At 34.5% G+C, this 16,681-nt stretch overlaps 1 protein-coding gene across 2 annotated transcripts in view; it reads right to left on the bottom strand.

Moving 5' to 3' along the window:
* Positions 1-16,443, bottom strand: part of LOC139777782 (uncharacterized) — a 56,294-nt gene extending 39,851 nt beyond the window's left edge. Inside the window, exons 1-3 of one of the 2 annotated variants that reach the window (XM_071715391.1) lie at positions 15,506-16,443; positions 14,127-14,770; positions 2,294-2,335 (exon numbers count right to left, since the gene is read on the bottom strand). In XM_071715391.1, coding sequence (XP_071571492.1) covers positions 2,294-2,335; positions 14,127-14,610 — 526 coding nt within the window. In that variant the 5' untranslated portion in view covers positions 14,611-14,770; positions 15,506-16,443. Of the gene's footprint in view, positions 1-2,293; positions 2,336-14,126 lie in introns of both variants that reach the window. The other variant, XM_071715392.1, reaches the window with a different exon arrangement.
* Between the last annotated feature and the right edge of the window lie 238 nt (positions 16,444-16,681).

Raw genomic sequence — 16,681 nt, 5'->3', positions numbered from 1 at the left:
ATAAATTTGTTAAACTCTGATATATATATTTAATATTTAATTAGCTGATCCCGTAACTCTCTCCTCTCTCTCTCTCTCTCTCTCTCTCTCTCTCTCTCTCTCTCTCTCTCTCTCTCTCTCTCTCTCTCTCTCTCTCTCTCTCTCTCTAACATCTGGCTCGTACAGATATATTGTATTTCACGTCAAAATGTTTTGATATAAATTAGTGATGCTGAACACACCTCATCATTGAAACGCTAATCGGTAACGGGAGACTTTTTACTCGAAATTTGAGTACGTTTCCACGCCCGCTGTCAAATCTTAAATCGGCTGCTTAAAGCTGCTACGCCCTTTGAAATATTGTTACCTTGTTAAGTTTATACTTTCCATATAATAAAGCTAATTGTAAGTGATGTTATAGCTCTATTTACATTGCCTGAATTAAAGACAATATTTTTTTTATTGAGGTAAATTCATCACTAATCTGCTTTAGATGATCTTCAACAATCATTTCATCATTCATATCATTTAATACGATTTGATGAAGTTGTAAGTTAAATATTAAAATCATTTGTGTACTTTATTCCTAGATAATGCTGGTGCTTAAATTAAGGAAGATTGATTGAAGAAGATTACTTTAAAGATCTTTTTATCAAAATTATATATAATTATAAATAATTATACTGTTATAAATAATTATACTATTAAATATACACACAGGAGTTTCAGTAAGCAATATTACTTTTTAAGACGCAATAGCAATTACTGAAACCATTAATTTAAGAAGTATTATTGCAAATATTCCAAATTAATGCATAATTTATAATATCTAAAATTTGATATCAAAAGAAATAAGATATTAAAGAAATAACGATATATTTTACAAACATTCCCATAAATTGCTAGTGATAATTAATTGATCGACTTTACGATTGTGACAATGGATGTTTGTAGCAAGTAATGCAGAAACTTATCCCCATTAGATGCAAAGCTCATCCTCAGTAATCATTTTCAACTTGTCGTCTCTTGTTTCGAGCGACATCGCTTTGCAGGCTAAGCGGGTCGTGCTTAATGGCTCGTAAAAATCGAAATCATCGCGCACATGAATACGTAAGCAGTTTTTTCAGTCTTCCAATGTGCACATGATGTCATCATATGGCGATAATGGTTATGACATCTGTAGAACTCATTGCTGTAGAATCACGAAAGCGACGATTGCTAGTATTATTTATTACTAATATTTGGATTGTATTTCTGCCTATTTCTCATTTATGATTAACTAACAAAATTGAAATTCTTTGCAATCTAAGAAATAATGCTTTAGAAATCTAATTTTTATTTCGACACACTTGAGGACTATAAATTATAATACAAACATAATTATTTGCTACCAATATAATTAAGAGATTAATGCACGTGTGTTTCATTTGTATGGTTTGGTGGTTAGTTTCATTTGCAGTTTCTCGTAAACAAAATGCGTAACTCGAAAACGTTACTTTTATTACACTTTTGTTGGATGGGACTAATATCGCATATACACATCCTACAAGCACGATTAATTTTTTACAGTGCTCACATTCGAGAAGTATCATTATAAATTCAACTCGACTACATGAACGCATTTACGATTTTGGTAGTCGAAACTTTCCGAAACTTTTCGAAAAAAGACTAATGAATTTGCCTACCAGGAAAATATGTAAAAACACCCTAACCACAGGCATATACATATGTGTATGACATATACATATGTGTATAATAGACCGAGCATTCCCATTGTAGAGATTCTGGCAAGATCTGAACTGAAGGACAGAAGATATGCTTGCTGAAATTGTTTCCTTGTTTCTCCAACTTTCCTTCTCCCCTGCACCAACGACAGTTAGAAAAGGTTAGAAAAGGAAAGCGTCTCAGCAAGCATATCTTCTGTCTTTCAGATCTTGTCAAAAGCTCTCCAATGGCAATGTTCAGTTTATGATCCTAACGCATATAAAAATTAAATTTTGAACAAGTTATGACTTTCCACAGATATATATGTTTTCTCTTGATAAAATCAATTCTTTTTTGTTTTTAACTCATATTCTATTAGATTTTTATATAGGTTATATAGGTTTTTTTATATTTCGGTTTTTAAATAAATATATTAACGTTAAAAAAATTTAGAAGTATTTAACATTACCCTTGAATCTTCGTTACTTACATGTACATATATGTTTTACACAAATTACTTGCATCATATATCTTATTGAGTAATTAAAGTATTGTTTCAATTTACTGCAATATTTTTATGTTAGAAATATCACATTTTTGAAAATCTTACCTGGACTCGTATTGGAGAATGACCCTTTCGATTGCGAAAATCCTAAAACAAAGAAAAAAATGTGTTAAATTATCAGTAAAAAATGTTAATTAATAATTAATTAATGAAAATAGTTCAATTCAATAATTACTAAATTTTATTATAAGTTAAAATGGGCAAGTAATATATGACTAATGAATGATATTTGTCTAAAAAAATTAAGTGAATAGTTTAACGTTAAATTTACATTCCTTTGAGAATGTATCATTATTAAATGGATAAGTATAGTACACACAGTTAACACGAGCTTTGACTAACAAATGCGCGGAATAAATTTGACGATTATTTCATTTCTCCCTACTAAAATATTCTAAATCTCAATGCTCTTTATCCTTCTTTCTACCTACAGAAACATACATTATGCTCAAATGCGCGCTATTCTTAATTACTTAGAGCAAGAATTAAGTGTAACTCAATTAATTAAAATCTTATAAAAAGATTTTTTTTCTATCTCAAAGGAAAGGAGGTCCGTGACCTAGATCATCTCGTTCGAATGATTCTTAAAAGAATCCGCTTTTCTACTCCCTGGCTATATCGATGACAAGACAAAGTTAATAAATTTGAAATCTAAATCAACAATAAATGCCCAGAATATTTATTAACTGCCCAAAGATAAGAAAGGAGACTTTCTGAGTTATTTACGATCGATTTCAAATATATTACTTTTAATAATTTTATTAAAAATAATTCGACACAACTATAACGTAAGCTACTTCTTTTTTAATTAAAATTACGAAATTTAAATTATTGATCATACAATTGTGCTAGTTTACTTCTTGCTTCATTGATTAACATATGTTAAACAAATTAACATATCCTATAGTACTCTCTGTGAAATATAAATTCTTTTCTGCCTGACGTAAGGGAATATTCATTTTATATTTTTTAAAGAATCTTTGCAATTATATTCTTCTATTTATTTACTATAAATGCTCGCGATTTAAATATTATAATTAATCTTTAACTATTAATTGCTCTTCCAATTCTATTATGTAATAAAGAAATAGGTATTTTTTTAATATTGCAAAAGCAATATTTAAAGCAAAAAACCACCACGTTAAGACGCTTCACAACGCAGCCATGTTCTGATAAAGTCATCCCACCGTGCGTGACGTAGATGCTGGGGTGGCGAAAAACAGGGGTTGGAAAAGATTTGCCTTCTAAGAAAGTTGGGGCTTGTTGGCGGGTGGAAGATAGACTTGGCGTTTCACGGAGGGAAGGTTGGCAATGATGGTGGCGGAATTGCACCCTCAAATGACTTTAACGAGCCGGCGTCTTAAAATAGGGATGCCAAGTTTGACCCGAGTTTGCACGTTTGTTTGATAAATTAATCCAGAAAAGTACAGCCCGCCGACGGAAGGTTTAACAAGCCTCACTATTCAATCTACGAAAAGTGGTACGCTTCTTTCAGGAAAATTTTATATATAACAATATTTTTGTATATAACGAAAAAAATGATTGCTCTGTGTTTATTAAAATATTCTAGACATTCTGAATCTTAGATATTATGTTTAGAGACGTAATTTTGATATAGACGCAAAACACGTTTTAAATAATTCATTTTAATGATACAATAAGTCCGATAGAATAATCGAGAGAGAGAGAGAGAGAGAGAGAGAGAGAGAGAGAGAGAGAGAGAGAGAGAGAGAGAGAGAGAGAGAGAGAGAGAGAGAGAAAGCGTACATTTATTATAAGCGCCCTGGGATATTATCCCCTCAGGCGAGAGAGAGAGAGAGAGAGAGAGAGAGAGAGAGACTTTTAGATATTTTTTTTAATTTTGCATAATTTTCAATTAATTCAAAATATACTGGATCTCCATATCAATATGAGCATGGTAAAGCCAACATATCATAACATCAACTTTTTCGTAATGCTATTAGCTAACAGATCATTGTACAATAACGTTAATTGCACAAAAACTATCCAATTTTCGGCAAAAACATCGCCGGAAATTGAGCTCTCTTTCAGTGTAAATACCACATATCGTGTGCGAAACTGTTCACTTGAAATCTCAATAGACTGATACGACATTCTACGGTTTTTCCTATCCATTTTCCTTTCACGAGATCGGCGGCGGCCGAACGTGGTGAAACTTAAACCTCAATCGCGCACTCGGGTGGAAGGTTTCAGATTTTTTGAAAACCCCATAATGCGCATCGCCTCGTTGATGCGGTAGAGGGGGACAGACAGACCCCCATTGAGAAAAATCCGTTTCCTAGGCTCGTGTTACCCGGCGTATTTTGACAAGATCTTATTGTCGTCGCACGGCTAAGCCCTATTGACCCTATTATGGCCCTATTAGTATTATACTAGGATTTGCGGTTACTCCTTGAAAGGAGTCCTCTACGGGTCTCTTTTACGGTCGAAGGCGTGCACGCGGACTGCACGAAGGCTGCAGGACACGCCGCGCCGGCCCATTCAACACGCTGCTCAATGCTCGAGCGTATCTTTTCGATAACTTGACATGCGATTTCTCTCGAAAGAATCAAGTCTTCTCTGTTTTTAGATTTATATTTGCTGCATAGTATATAGCTGCATATATTTCACTTGCTACTTATTGCTAGTGCAGGTTTGTGAAATTTTAATAATTGAAAAGAAAAGAGAAAGAATGAAAGAGCGTAATTGTTTGATTAAAAATTAGGTAATTAATAAATAAACAAATTAATCTCGCTCGACTAAGCAAAAGCTAAATAATTTAATGAGCAAAACAAATGAGACATTTGTAATGCGTTTAGTTTTTTTATGGTTCTGAAGAAGGCCAAGTAAGGCACGAAATGTTAACGACTGTATACTATTACTGAAATTATTAAATATAATTTTAACATCCTCTAAATGCTCGAAAATTGGCCGTTTTAAATTATTTAGGTAATTAAATTATTGATCAAATTTAAGAAATCATATATCTGAAATAAAATTATAAAAATAAAGAAGCATAAAGATGTAAGTAATAAAAAATCAATATAATCTAATTTATATAAATATATAATAACAAGTAAAATAAATAAGCAAGAAAACCTTCCGTCAGATAATCAAATAAGAGAAAAAAATAGATAAGAAAAACGTATATATAAATCAAGAGACATGGTAGTATCTCGCGCCAAGCGAGACCGCACCGTGACTCTTTTACGCGACGCGACGAGTTGCGAGTACCCGAGATTTTGAGATCTCGGTAACCAGTCATATACACACACACACACACACACATACGCGCGCGCGCGAGGGTCGGTACGAAAGTAATGCCTCTTAATTTTTTTTCTTTCGAATCTGGCGCCATATAAAATTTTGCGTGTGTATATATATATAATGTAAAGTTAAACTAACTAATAAAAGGAAATTTAATTAATAAAAAAAGCCAACAAAAGAAAGAAAATTTATATAATAAAAATAATAAAAAAAGATAGAGAAAACAGTTAGGAAATGTATCTAAAAAAGTGCGACGTACGACAGAGAGATTGGTATATTAGAAGAGAGAGAAAGAAAAAGGGGGAATGGAAAGGGAATGCACGAGTAACGAAGGGATGAACGGATGAGAGAAAGGGTGGTATATGCCATGCGTGAACAAAGTAGGGATCAACAAGGAAAGAATTTTGTAGACAGGAGAGAAGAAGAGACAATTATACGATAGAGCTACGAGAGCAATAAAGTGAGGAGATTAGGAAAAAGGAACGCAGCAGAAGCGTGTTATGGCAAGACACGATGAAGGGGAGAGGGGCAACAACGACGCGCGTGTGTTCGAGGCGTGATTTCACGTATGCCTGTGAAGTACTCTTTAGTGAAGACAATCGAGGTGTTGGGTTGGAAATCCGTACCAATTTGAGCGACTTACGCGCATTCGCTTAAAAGCTCAGCAACAACACACACACACACACACACACACACACACACACACACACACACACATATATATATATATATATATATATATATATATATGTATATATGTATATGTATATATGTATGTATGTATATACATATATGTATATACCATGTTCGCGGAATATCACATCAGTATCATATGTATGAGCGTAATGCTATATGAATGCGATAAGATAAAGCAGAGTGTCTATTAGAGCGAGCAAAATAAAATATAAAATCAAACTAGAGAGTGGAATCATACAAGTTAAGAATACAGAACAGTAAACTTTATTTTTCAGAAAATAAAGTGACTGTATATGAAATGAAACAAATGGGCGACAAAATTAAAATCTTATAAACTAGTAATAACATTCAGTATATAACATTTCTGCCACAACATTAATAGCAGAAACATTTAGTTATAACGTTTCAAATATTTAATAATTTAATTTAATCGAAGAAACAAACCAATAATAAAAACTATATATAATAATACGTGCATTTTTTCTCAATTTATGAGATGGAAAGTTCCAAATTTGGAATATCCAATATAATGTATTATATATAATTGTGATGAGCAAACTTTAAAATAATGAATTTTATGCAAATACAATTACACATGTACAACGTAAGAGAGAAATTATCATTTACTTTGATTTTTTTAAGCCTTTTCCCAATTTGTCCTGGTGCAACAACCCTCAAAGTTCAGCTTTCGTGGGGTGCTATACTTTCGCAGGGTGCGATAATGGACATAGTTTGTCGGTAATGTCCGAGACTAATTCCCGTGTTATTTCATTAACGTCCCGCAGGTCCCGAGGGGTGAAGCTTCTGCGCCAACGGGGTTGCCACTGTCGCGCCGACGCGCACCGCCATAGTTGTCCCCGGTCCCCGCCGGGTCTAGGGATTCGTATCGGGCACGTGTCAAAGGGTGAGAATTTACGAGGTGAGTGCCCCCCACGCGAAAAGGCCGATTGATAGCCAGCCGTATGCGCCGCGCCGCCTTGAAACAATGCCGACAAGTTTATGGGACGACGAACCATGGTTACCTACCCCGTTAGCGCGCATGTCTTTACTGGGAGTAGTAGATCGATATCGTTTGTAATGCCGAACCATTGCATTGATTCAAAATCGAATGTACGTTGTTCTTTGGCCGTATAATATTAAACAATTATGTATATTAGATGGTTCTTTCAATTTTGATTTAATATTGTGATGCATTGATTTAAAAATTATCGCGCAAAATAAGAAAAGATTTTAAATGTGTGAAAATTATATAAATTTTATAATAATATACAATATATTATGTGTTAATTAAACTTATATCTAATTTACCGAAAGTCTCTAAAGAGCGTTTTGTAAAGATTACACTTTTTATTCAATACAAATGTTTATGTGATTAAGATAAATTGTAAGAGAATATAATGCATTAAAAATGTAAATTTGTTTCCTGCCATCTAAATGCGTAATTTAATATGAAATAGTACACGAAGTAATACATAGTATACTGTTTTTATTTTATACTATATATTACTTATCGTATATTTCGTTTTTAATATATTGTTTATCTATAATGTCTTTTTCTTTCTCTTTCTCCTTCTCTTTCTTCTTCTCTTTCTCTTTTCTTTCTCTTTTCTTTCTCTTTTCATTATTATGTAACACTTTATTACTCTGTCTCAAATACAAGTTATTATAAGCTCATGAATAATATAAATGAATAATCGAAATTAATATTTGACAAATATGCGCAAAATCATCATGAAGCAAATTTGAAACTTTGATGTTGTCTCGCATCAAAATATACTATGCCAAATGATTCGAGCAAAATTCGTGCAAAATTCCGCATCTCCGTAATCAACATAGTTGCCAGGCAGAAGCTATAGAGCGTGAAGTGGTGCTTTTGTCGGAGACCCGAATTGATTTGTTGAAGCGGATTATACGATTAGGTACTGCGGCGACGAGGGTCAAATGATTGACATCGCGACGAGAGTATAATGAGAGAAAATTATTTCTCTGCCTGATTCGGGAAAACTCATGGCAATCAATCGTCGAAGGGAAAATACGAATTAGATCGTTATGCCCGAGCAAAGATATACAAAGTGTCTTTCAATGGATTCTGTAGCGAGCCATCTTTCACCTACAAAACTTTTGATTAATTTGGATATTTTTGATATTATTTATATGATATATATTTGATATACTGACTCTCTTTCTTGTAATCTTTCCTTAATAACAATATCAAAGGGGATTATTATCTATCGTAAAGAATCGAGGAAGGTTTGGTCAAGCAAAATTAGATTTAAAATTAATCAAAGAATCCTGGATAGATAAAATATGGATCGGTAAACAAATAAATTATGTACAAGCGACTAATTATGTACAAGTGTACGTCTCGAGCAATGTGTTTTATGAATGCATGAAAATCGTGCGACTGCTTAGCAACAATGAAATTATTATGACAAATAATTCTTAACATTTTTAAATTTTCTACTACTACTTAATATTTTAGCATTGATTTTAATATGTATGTTTTCTATACGTACACACGTACAGGACTTTAATTATTTTATTTTAATTATTATCAAAATTAAAATAATTAAAATATAACATATGGTAAAAATATACGCCGCAAATTAAAATGTAATCATTAAAATGCGCAAAATGCATACGGAGTTTTTGCTTTCGTTATATGAGAATTGAGAAATAAAAAGAAATAAAACAACAAATTATAAACGTTACTGTTAAAATAATTTTAACATTATAGGTTCACGTATGTTGTAAATTTTATTATTTTTATTCTACGCATAACACTGACACAAAATACAATTATGTCACATAAAACAAAAAAATTAATTTTGGTAAAATAAAACAAATTAAGCAATATCTCATATAATTAAATTTGAGAAAAGAAAATGATCAAAAAGTTTAAGAAATTATATTTATATATGTATAGTGTTACAATCTCTAATCTTCCTTATTAGATTGTATAGTAAAAAATTCTCTTGATTAACTAATATTTATCAGTGGAATGCGCAGGACTATCACCTCTCTTATATGTATTTAAAAATAAGAATTTTTTCAAACATTTTTGATAGTAAAATTTGATTCATTATTTTCAGCGAAAAACGAGGAAAATGCAATAAAATGAAGTTTTTTCGTAGTTTGTTTGTATAGTTTCAGTAAAAAAATTGATGTTTTTTTTTTTATCATGTGTAAGGCGCAAACTGGCAACTGAAAATTTTTCTCTAGGAGATTACCGACAGAATTATTTTGAGCGTATAACGTGAATTGCGACGCGTTTAAAAAAGGAGACGTCCGTGCTGGAAGACTAAATTTTCCTCCTTCTAGCGGTGAGAGCGCCTCGGCAGTGTTATCCAATTATTCTAAGTTGTTAAGGCGAGTTAGGGCGCTTAAGGGACTAAATTAAGACATTCCGCGCGACAAATCTCCCAAGAATCTCAATTAACTTCTCTGGGGGCGCCAGCACTTTAATTAACTGTTTAATTTCGTTTAATTTGCATTCGCAATTGCATAAGCCTGGGCTAGGCGCCGTGACTGCGTTGCGTTTTCCTGCGAAATAAAGCAATGAGAAAAAAAGCTCTTGGAATATATTTGAATTATATCAAAAATGAAAGGTACCCGTTACAGCGTGAATGCCATTTCTTTTCTTTCCCAAGCGTCACAGTCTGCAACTTGAAATTCTTCTGGTCTTCATGCATTAATTGAATAAATTTCTCCTTTTTTTTACTTCTCATTAAAACTGTCTCTTATAAAATTTTGAAATAATATTTTAAGAAGCATTATATATTTTCGTTAGGGTAGTTCTCCGGTCCTTGTACTAGAGAAAATCGATTTTCTCTAGTACAAGGACCGGAGAACTACCGTTGTTGTAATCATTAATTTGCCAAAGTCTTAAGTTAATACACAAAATTTTTCAAAATTTTTATACGTATTTTATTTTACACGAAATGTTTAAAAAGCAGATAAAAAACCAGGAAAAAGAACCCTTGCTAGAATAAATTTCTTTAATGTAGATAAATATAAAAAACACATTTTTTTGTAAAATTGAAGAATTACATACTATAATATTACATTATATTACTTATGTTACAAATTTATATCATATATTTTACATATCTCGTATAGAGCAGAACAGTCGTGGACTTTAAATTTTTTTAAACTGCAATGATAGCCATTTCGTCGATCAAGTATTGTGTTACTTTTACGACAGAAATTCCATTCTGTATCCGCGATTCTGTACTACAATATAAATAAACTAATTTGCATCGCGAGCCACTTACACGTGGTCGCGCAAAAGAATCACGCGTTTGCGTGTACAAATGTATGCAAACGTAATCAGTGTCGCGAGTCTCTTATAAGTTAGGGCGCGCGATATTTTTCCCGGAAACAAAGCCTACTAACAAATTTGTAACCTGCTAATTTGTCAGAAACTTTTTACTCGGCATATTATCGCACATTATCGCATATTTTGACGCGCGAGTCTTATAATGTCAACGCAAACATTGAACAGCAAAAAGAAAGGCTCAAAAACATTTTCCTATATGAGTGGATAATCGCATCACGAGAAACATGTCGCAAATGTAGTGAAAAAAAGAAGCCAAAGTGTATTGTTTCAAAAATTTTGAGTTGCGCGCAATTGTTTGATTCGCGCCTTTAACTTTCTAAGAGCCAACGCACAAGACTCTCGTACGGTCACGTAGCGTAACGTAACGTGAGCCAACGCACAAGAAACGTATTGGTTACGGCCGTTACGGCGTTATACATCATTTCTTGTGCCTTGATCTACGTTACGTTACCATGCGAGAGCTTGATGTGCGGAGGCTCTAACCGATACGTTTCTTGTGCGTTGACTCACGTTACGTTACGCTACGTCACCATACGAGAGTCTTGTGGCTCTAAGCGTTGCGTCGCGTCTAAAAGCTGCTTTTTCGGATCGTTTGAAGTTGGCAATCAACTAAATTGCCTATCAACGCCTGAGTAGCCCGCTCACGTACTTCCCTTCCTCGCATTTTCTTCCTCTTTCCATCACACATATGCCTTTCTTTTTTTTCTTATTTGATGTATTGTCAGTATTGTCACTGTACAGCTAATTTTTCTAAACGAGAATTCTTCTACGTTTTCCTTCCTTTCTTATTCTAGCTTATTGTAACTTGTGACTGTCAATACTACATGACTATCATATGTTATTGTTGGTTTTATTAGTCTTGGGGGGGGGATATTTTAATTTTTTTTATTACAAAACATAAGTTGATCAATAATTATGAGTTTTAACTATATCGAAAGTCTAACCGAAAAGAAAGAGAAGGCGCAGATATTTTTTTCATTTTAATATAATTTTTATTTATAAGAATTATATAAAATTATGTATATAATATATGATTATAAAAAATTTGTACACGCTTAAGTAACTTTAAATATTAACATTATTTTCTAATTTATTCTTCGTCCTTTTCAGGATTTTTCCTGAATTATATAAAGAGATAAGAAAGTACTGTAGTTAAACTATAATTAAATTAACATTGGTAAGGTAGCTCTTTAATTAAGGAAATTCAGCTTTTATATAAATATTTAAACTTCTTATTATGACTCTGAATTCTTTTTCAAAGTCTATGTGTAATGTTTATTTATTTATTTAATGTAATCTCTCACCCATTTTACAGACCACACGCAAAGCAGTTTTACAGTTAACAAGAATTTTAGATAAATTTTAATAAAAGTGCACGATAAAAGAGTGTAAATATAGTGTATTTATAGATGTTGTTTTACAAATTTGAGCTTGCATTTTGATCAAAGTTCGATATAATTGTTATTAAAAACGAATTAAACGATTAATTAACATAACGTAGTGAGATCTTATCCTGTGCTCTCGTCTTTAAGTCTACATAAGTTTTAAGACAAGAACGAACGAATGAAGCACACCGAATAAATGCTGTGAGAGGAGGTGCTAGAGTGACATTTGAATGGAACGGCAGAACCTTTGTGCTCTATCTGGAATCCGACACCCGAAAATCGTTCTCAAAATTCGTTCTGCGCCGCAAAATCTCCGACGCTTAAACATAATGACATGATGCTTAATAATATTAGAGCAGTTTGGTGAAATCAATTATATACATCTTCTACTATATATAATAATATACAACTTTAGATAACAGGATAATTTTTGTAAAAATGCATATATGTATACATATGTGCATACATACCTACATACATATACAACATATACGTATATGGATATAATACATAACGTAATATGCGTTGCATACATTTTAAAAGAGTAATCCTGTATATATACACACACATTAAATTTACTGCATACATTTAAATTTATATAATTATTAATAATAATAAATATAAATATTTAAATAAATTTTTATAATCCGTACACATCATTTTATAAAACTAGTTCTATTTATTCTATGTATATTTTTTTAATATACTTGGAAATATGAGTTTTATATTGTCTTTAATATATTGTTACACAAACGAAAAAAATTTATTTTACATATATGTAAATGATATAGTAATACATAATTATATAATTTATCATAGTTTTACGTTTTTATCTTTATTATTTAATATCTTTTTAATCAGATTAATAAATATTAATAAATGAGTAAGATATTTAATGTTTTCGTTATACACATGTTTTAATGATTTCAATATTATAGTTAAAGTATCGATGTCATCGACGCAGGTTGAGAACAGTTCGGTAGACGGAACGGACAGCCAGTTTTGTCGACGCTCTTTGTGTTTTGGTGAGACATTGCAGACCTGCCTGACACTCAACTCATTATACCACTAATTATTCATAACGTTTGGGATTATTCTGAGGAAAATAATCAATTCCCACAGCCTATTTCTCTTTATCCCTTCCCGCTATAGACATTTCATTGAGGGTTTCGTTAATTGCATGCTATTGAATATCTTTACCAAAGCTACATTTAATTAAATGCGGAAAAGAGCAATATCATATAGATGTAAAAAAAAAGAAAAAAGTCTCTTTACGCGCGCGCTAATTATTTGTCGCGTGCTGCAAAGGAAATAGTTTACAAGTTACAACGAATGATATAATTTGACTTTTGGGCTGCTAAATGCATTGGGAAATTCATGCTTAATTCAGTGGCAAATCAACATATCCGGGAAATAAAAGTTTCTGCTTTGATCGAGTGTCGGACACTCGAATGTACTCGATTAGCGCTTGTGTGCATTGAAAATGTAAGACAGCTATGCAGCTGCCCGACCGAATATCGTTTTCCCAAAAATTCCCCCAGATTCTTGGCACATACAATGTTAACGATGATGCGCGACAAAGGCGTGTGTCAATTTTCGGTAACTTGATCTTGAGTGGCTTTCTGTTAAGTGATAGCTATAAGTGGCAGTTAAGTGCTCGTTTCACGCTAGAACGACGATACGCCTATTAATTTACTTCGGTGTTCGTGGTAAAATAAAGGGTCATAAGTTCAATCTTGTTTACAATTAGCAAGTGGTTCATGGAACCCATGTTGACAAATATATATCGTGTAAGGAATATTGGTAAGACTTAACGAGGATATTAAGTTTAGACTTTTCATAAAATAATTAGAAACTTTTGAAGATTATAAGACAAAAAAAATAAATACTTTCAAGGAAAATAAGTAAAATAAATATTTTTTCTCTCCGCTTTTTAGCAGATATAAATTGACCTATTCGATACGCGGTTGCATACCTTATAAATTATAAATTATGTATAACAATAGAAGAAAAAATTACCGATATTTAGTGCATATGGTATTCTATTTTATAGAGTATTTTATCAAGTATTTTTCCATAGGCGAAACATGAAATTATAAGCTATTCTTTTTTTTTTTAATTTCTCTAAAACAAAAGTAGATTCGAATGGTTGCTACTTAACAGAGGTTCAAATTCAAAATCATCGACTTACCATGAGGTGGGGTGTGTTGAGTCGGGCTATGTTGATGATGATTCGTGGTAACAGCCGTACCAGGAAGTACATGCTGCGCGTGTGCCGCAGGATGCAGGTTGACGCCGGGCGGCGAAGCCGGAAGTTGGCTTGATTGATGTACCTGATGATGCGGTACATGGTGGGCCGGGTGGGGATGGGGTGGCGGTAGAAAAGCGGCTGCCACGGCCGCCTGCGCATTCAGATAGGCCATCCTTGAAGCCGTAAGATTGCCCAGATTCCCTAGATTTCCCAGATTCCCCAAATTGCCTAAATGATTTAGGCTGGGCATGTATTCCCATAATTTCGAGTGATGAGGCGCAGCCGGGGCATAGGAAACAGCCGAAACTCCGGCGGGTGGCGAGCCCTGCGGGGAGCCGCGATCGGTACCACTTCTGTTTCCGGTACCATCCAAACCTAACAGCTCCTGAATCGCGAAAGCCGATCGCTGCTGCTGCTGCGGCATCTTCGTGTCCTTTTAACCGGGGATCGCACAAGCTCAGAGCGACATACTCAATCGCGTATTCACAAGAACCAAGTGACCATTGATCTTTGATCCACAAGTTTGACAATCAGGCATGTAAAGGTGCTGCAGGCAAATATTGAGCCGCGTATAGAGCCACCAGCTAATGTCAGAGAACATTCGGGGAACTTAACTAGTCGACTTATCTATCGTGTATTTTAATTGTTTAAATTACACGAAGCGCGCGATTAGGTCTTCCAGATTGATCGTTGTTCGGTTTCCTCGGAAGATTCTTCTTCCGACGTTTAGGAACTCAATCAAAAAGAATCGTTGCACATTTCTTGGATATTTAACTGGATTTCTCAAATTTAAACACAGAAACCAGCAGAAAACAATGCAAATTTTCTAATCTGGGTTACAAGACTAGTATCATTATCATTCTCAGGGTAATTTTTCCGGTTTCCAAAATTGCCGGTATTAACGAAGTAGCATTCTCAAATCTGATAGGCCTTGACATCATTCTGCTTCCGGCGACTATTTCCATACGTGCATGCTTTTTCGGAATTTTATGTCTTTGTTGTGAGGCCGTTTAACATTAGATAGATTTACAATCACATTGTATGCAATTGCCATGAAGAAGCCCAAGCATCTCTAACAAGCTTTTAAATAGCTTTTTTTTCTACATGTGTGTATATATGTCTATGAGAACTAAAATTCCATAATAAATATTTGCAACATATATTAGCGTGCTCAATGACGACAGAATATGATTCTATTTAACTTCGTTGTAAAAAATGAAGGATGTCGTTAGCAAACGATCTTTCTCATTCGACATTTGATAACCGTCGGCAAGATGGGTGATACACTTCTGTCAATCGAAACGCCGAGTCCTACTTACTCTCGCTCAAATCGCACGATCTATGACTTTTACTTGTTCCTCTATCCTTCACTTCGATGGAACGAACGTTTTCGTTGTGATCAGGTACAGATTGCTCTGTTTGTTGCTTGTTGCGACACTGTTCCGTTGCGCGTACACGCGCGAATCTTTTCTAATTCTAATGTAACTCGAAGCTGCGTCTCTCCTTTGGCATATAGAACAGTATGAACACTAAACAACACACGCTGAGAATATCGCGTCTAGTCGTTCACTCGTGAAAGCACATGCAAGCTTGAGCAAGTTGGTCTATTCTTTGCAGAATCGTTGCTTTCTTCGAGACAAGATTAATCTCAAGAACAATTCTGACGAAACTTGATTTCTCAGGCCCAACTAGAATGATACTAACGCATCAGAGCCTGATGACTATTGATTTTGGGAAAACGTATAAACAGAATGATCGGGAAGTGATCGATGTTGCTCCAAGACTTTCGACAGAATTCCTCCGGTAGAATTATCAGCCTCCTCGACGGAATACGTGTCTCGTATACATTTCTATTATTCTGTGGGCGCTTTTATTGCGCCTATCTACTACTATCCATACAGGAAGATATAGTCCACCGTCGGCAGTTGATATAACAAACGATTAAATCAAGTTCTTAGGTCTTTTCGAGTCACAGAATGATTTTCGAGTATCGCATTTTGTCGGTGTGCGTTGACGGAACACGCGCAAAGAACTCGTTCTTCAGTTAACAGACCCGGCCGCGACTTCGTGAATGAGAAGAAGCGTGATGTGTGACGAAGACGATATAGATAGGATGTCGGGAAATGGTCCCAGTGAGAGCAGCCCGTGTGTGTCCGCCGTCGTGGCGCAACCGTGTCGTCGTCGCGGCGTTGGACAACTGAGCCGTCGAATAACGCGGGGTTGCTTGACGGGTGCGCGACGGGTACGAAGAAGGGAAACCCCCGGAGGCGGCTGCACGAATACTACATGCACCCATACACATACCCTTTACGCGCAGAGGGTGGTGTTTGCCCCATCCGCGCGCACAACTCGTCAACTCGCGCCTGGCCCCTCTCTTCCTCTGTGCCCACCGACTCGCTCCCCATCTCTCCCTCTTTTGCCCTCCGTTCTGCGACCCCTCGTAGACCCAGGCGACAAAGGCGCCTCCGCTACTTTATGCGTTGGCAGTGGCCGTC

The sequence above is a fragment of the Temnothorax nylanderi genome, unplaced genomic scaffold, assembly GCF_030848795.1.
Source record: "Temnothorax nylanderi isolate EJ_2023f unplaced genomic scaffold, tnyl_v1.0 TNYL_tig0163_pilon, whole genome shotgun sequence".
NCBI classification, from domain to species: domain Eukaryota; kingdom Metazoa; phylum Arthropoda; class Insecta; order Hymenoptera; family Formicidae; genus Temnothorax; species Temnothorax nylanderi.
The sequence above is the reverse complement of the archived record's forward strand: the minus strand, read 5'-3'. Positions and strand labels throughout refer to the sequence as shown.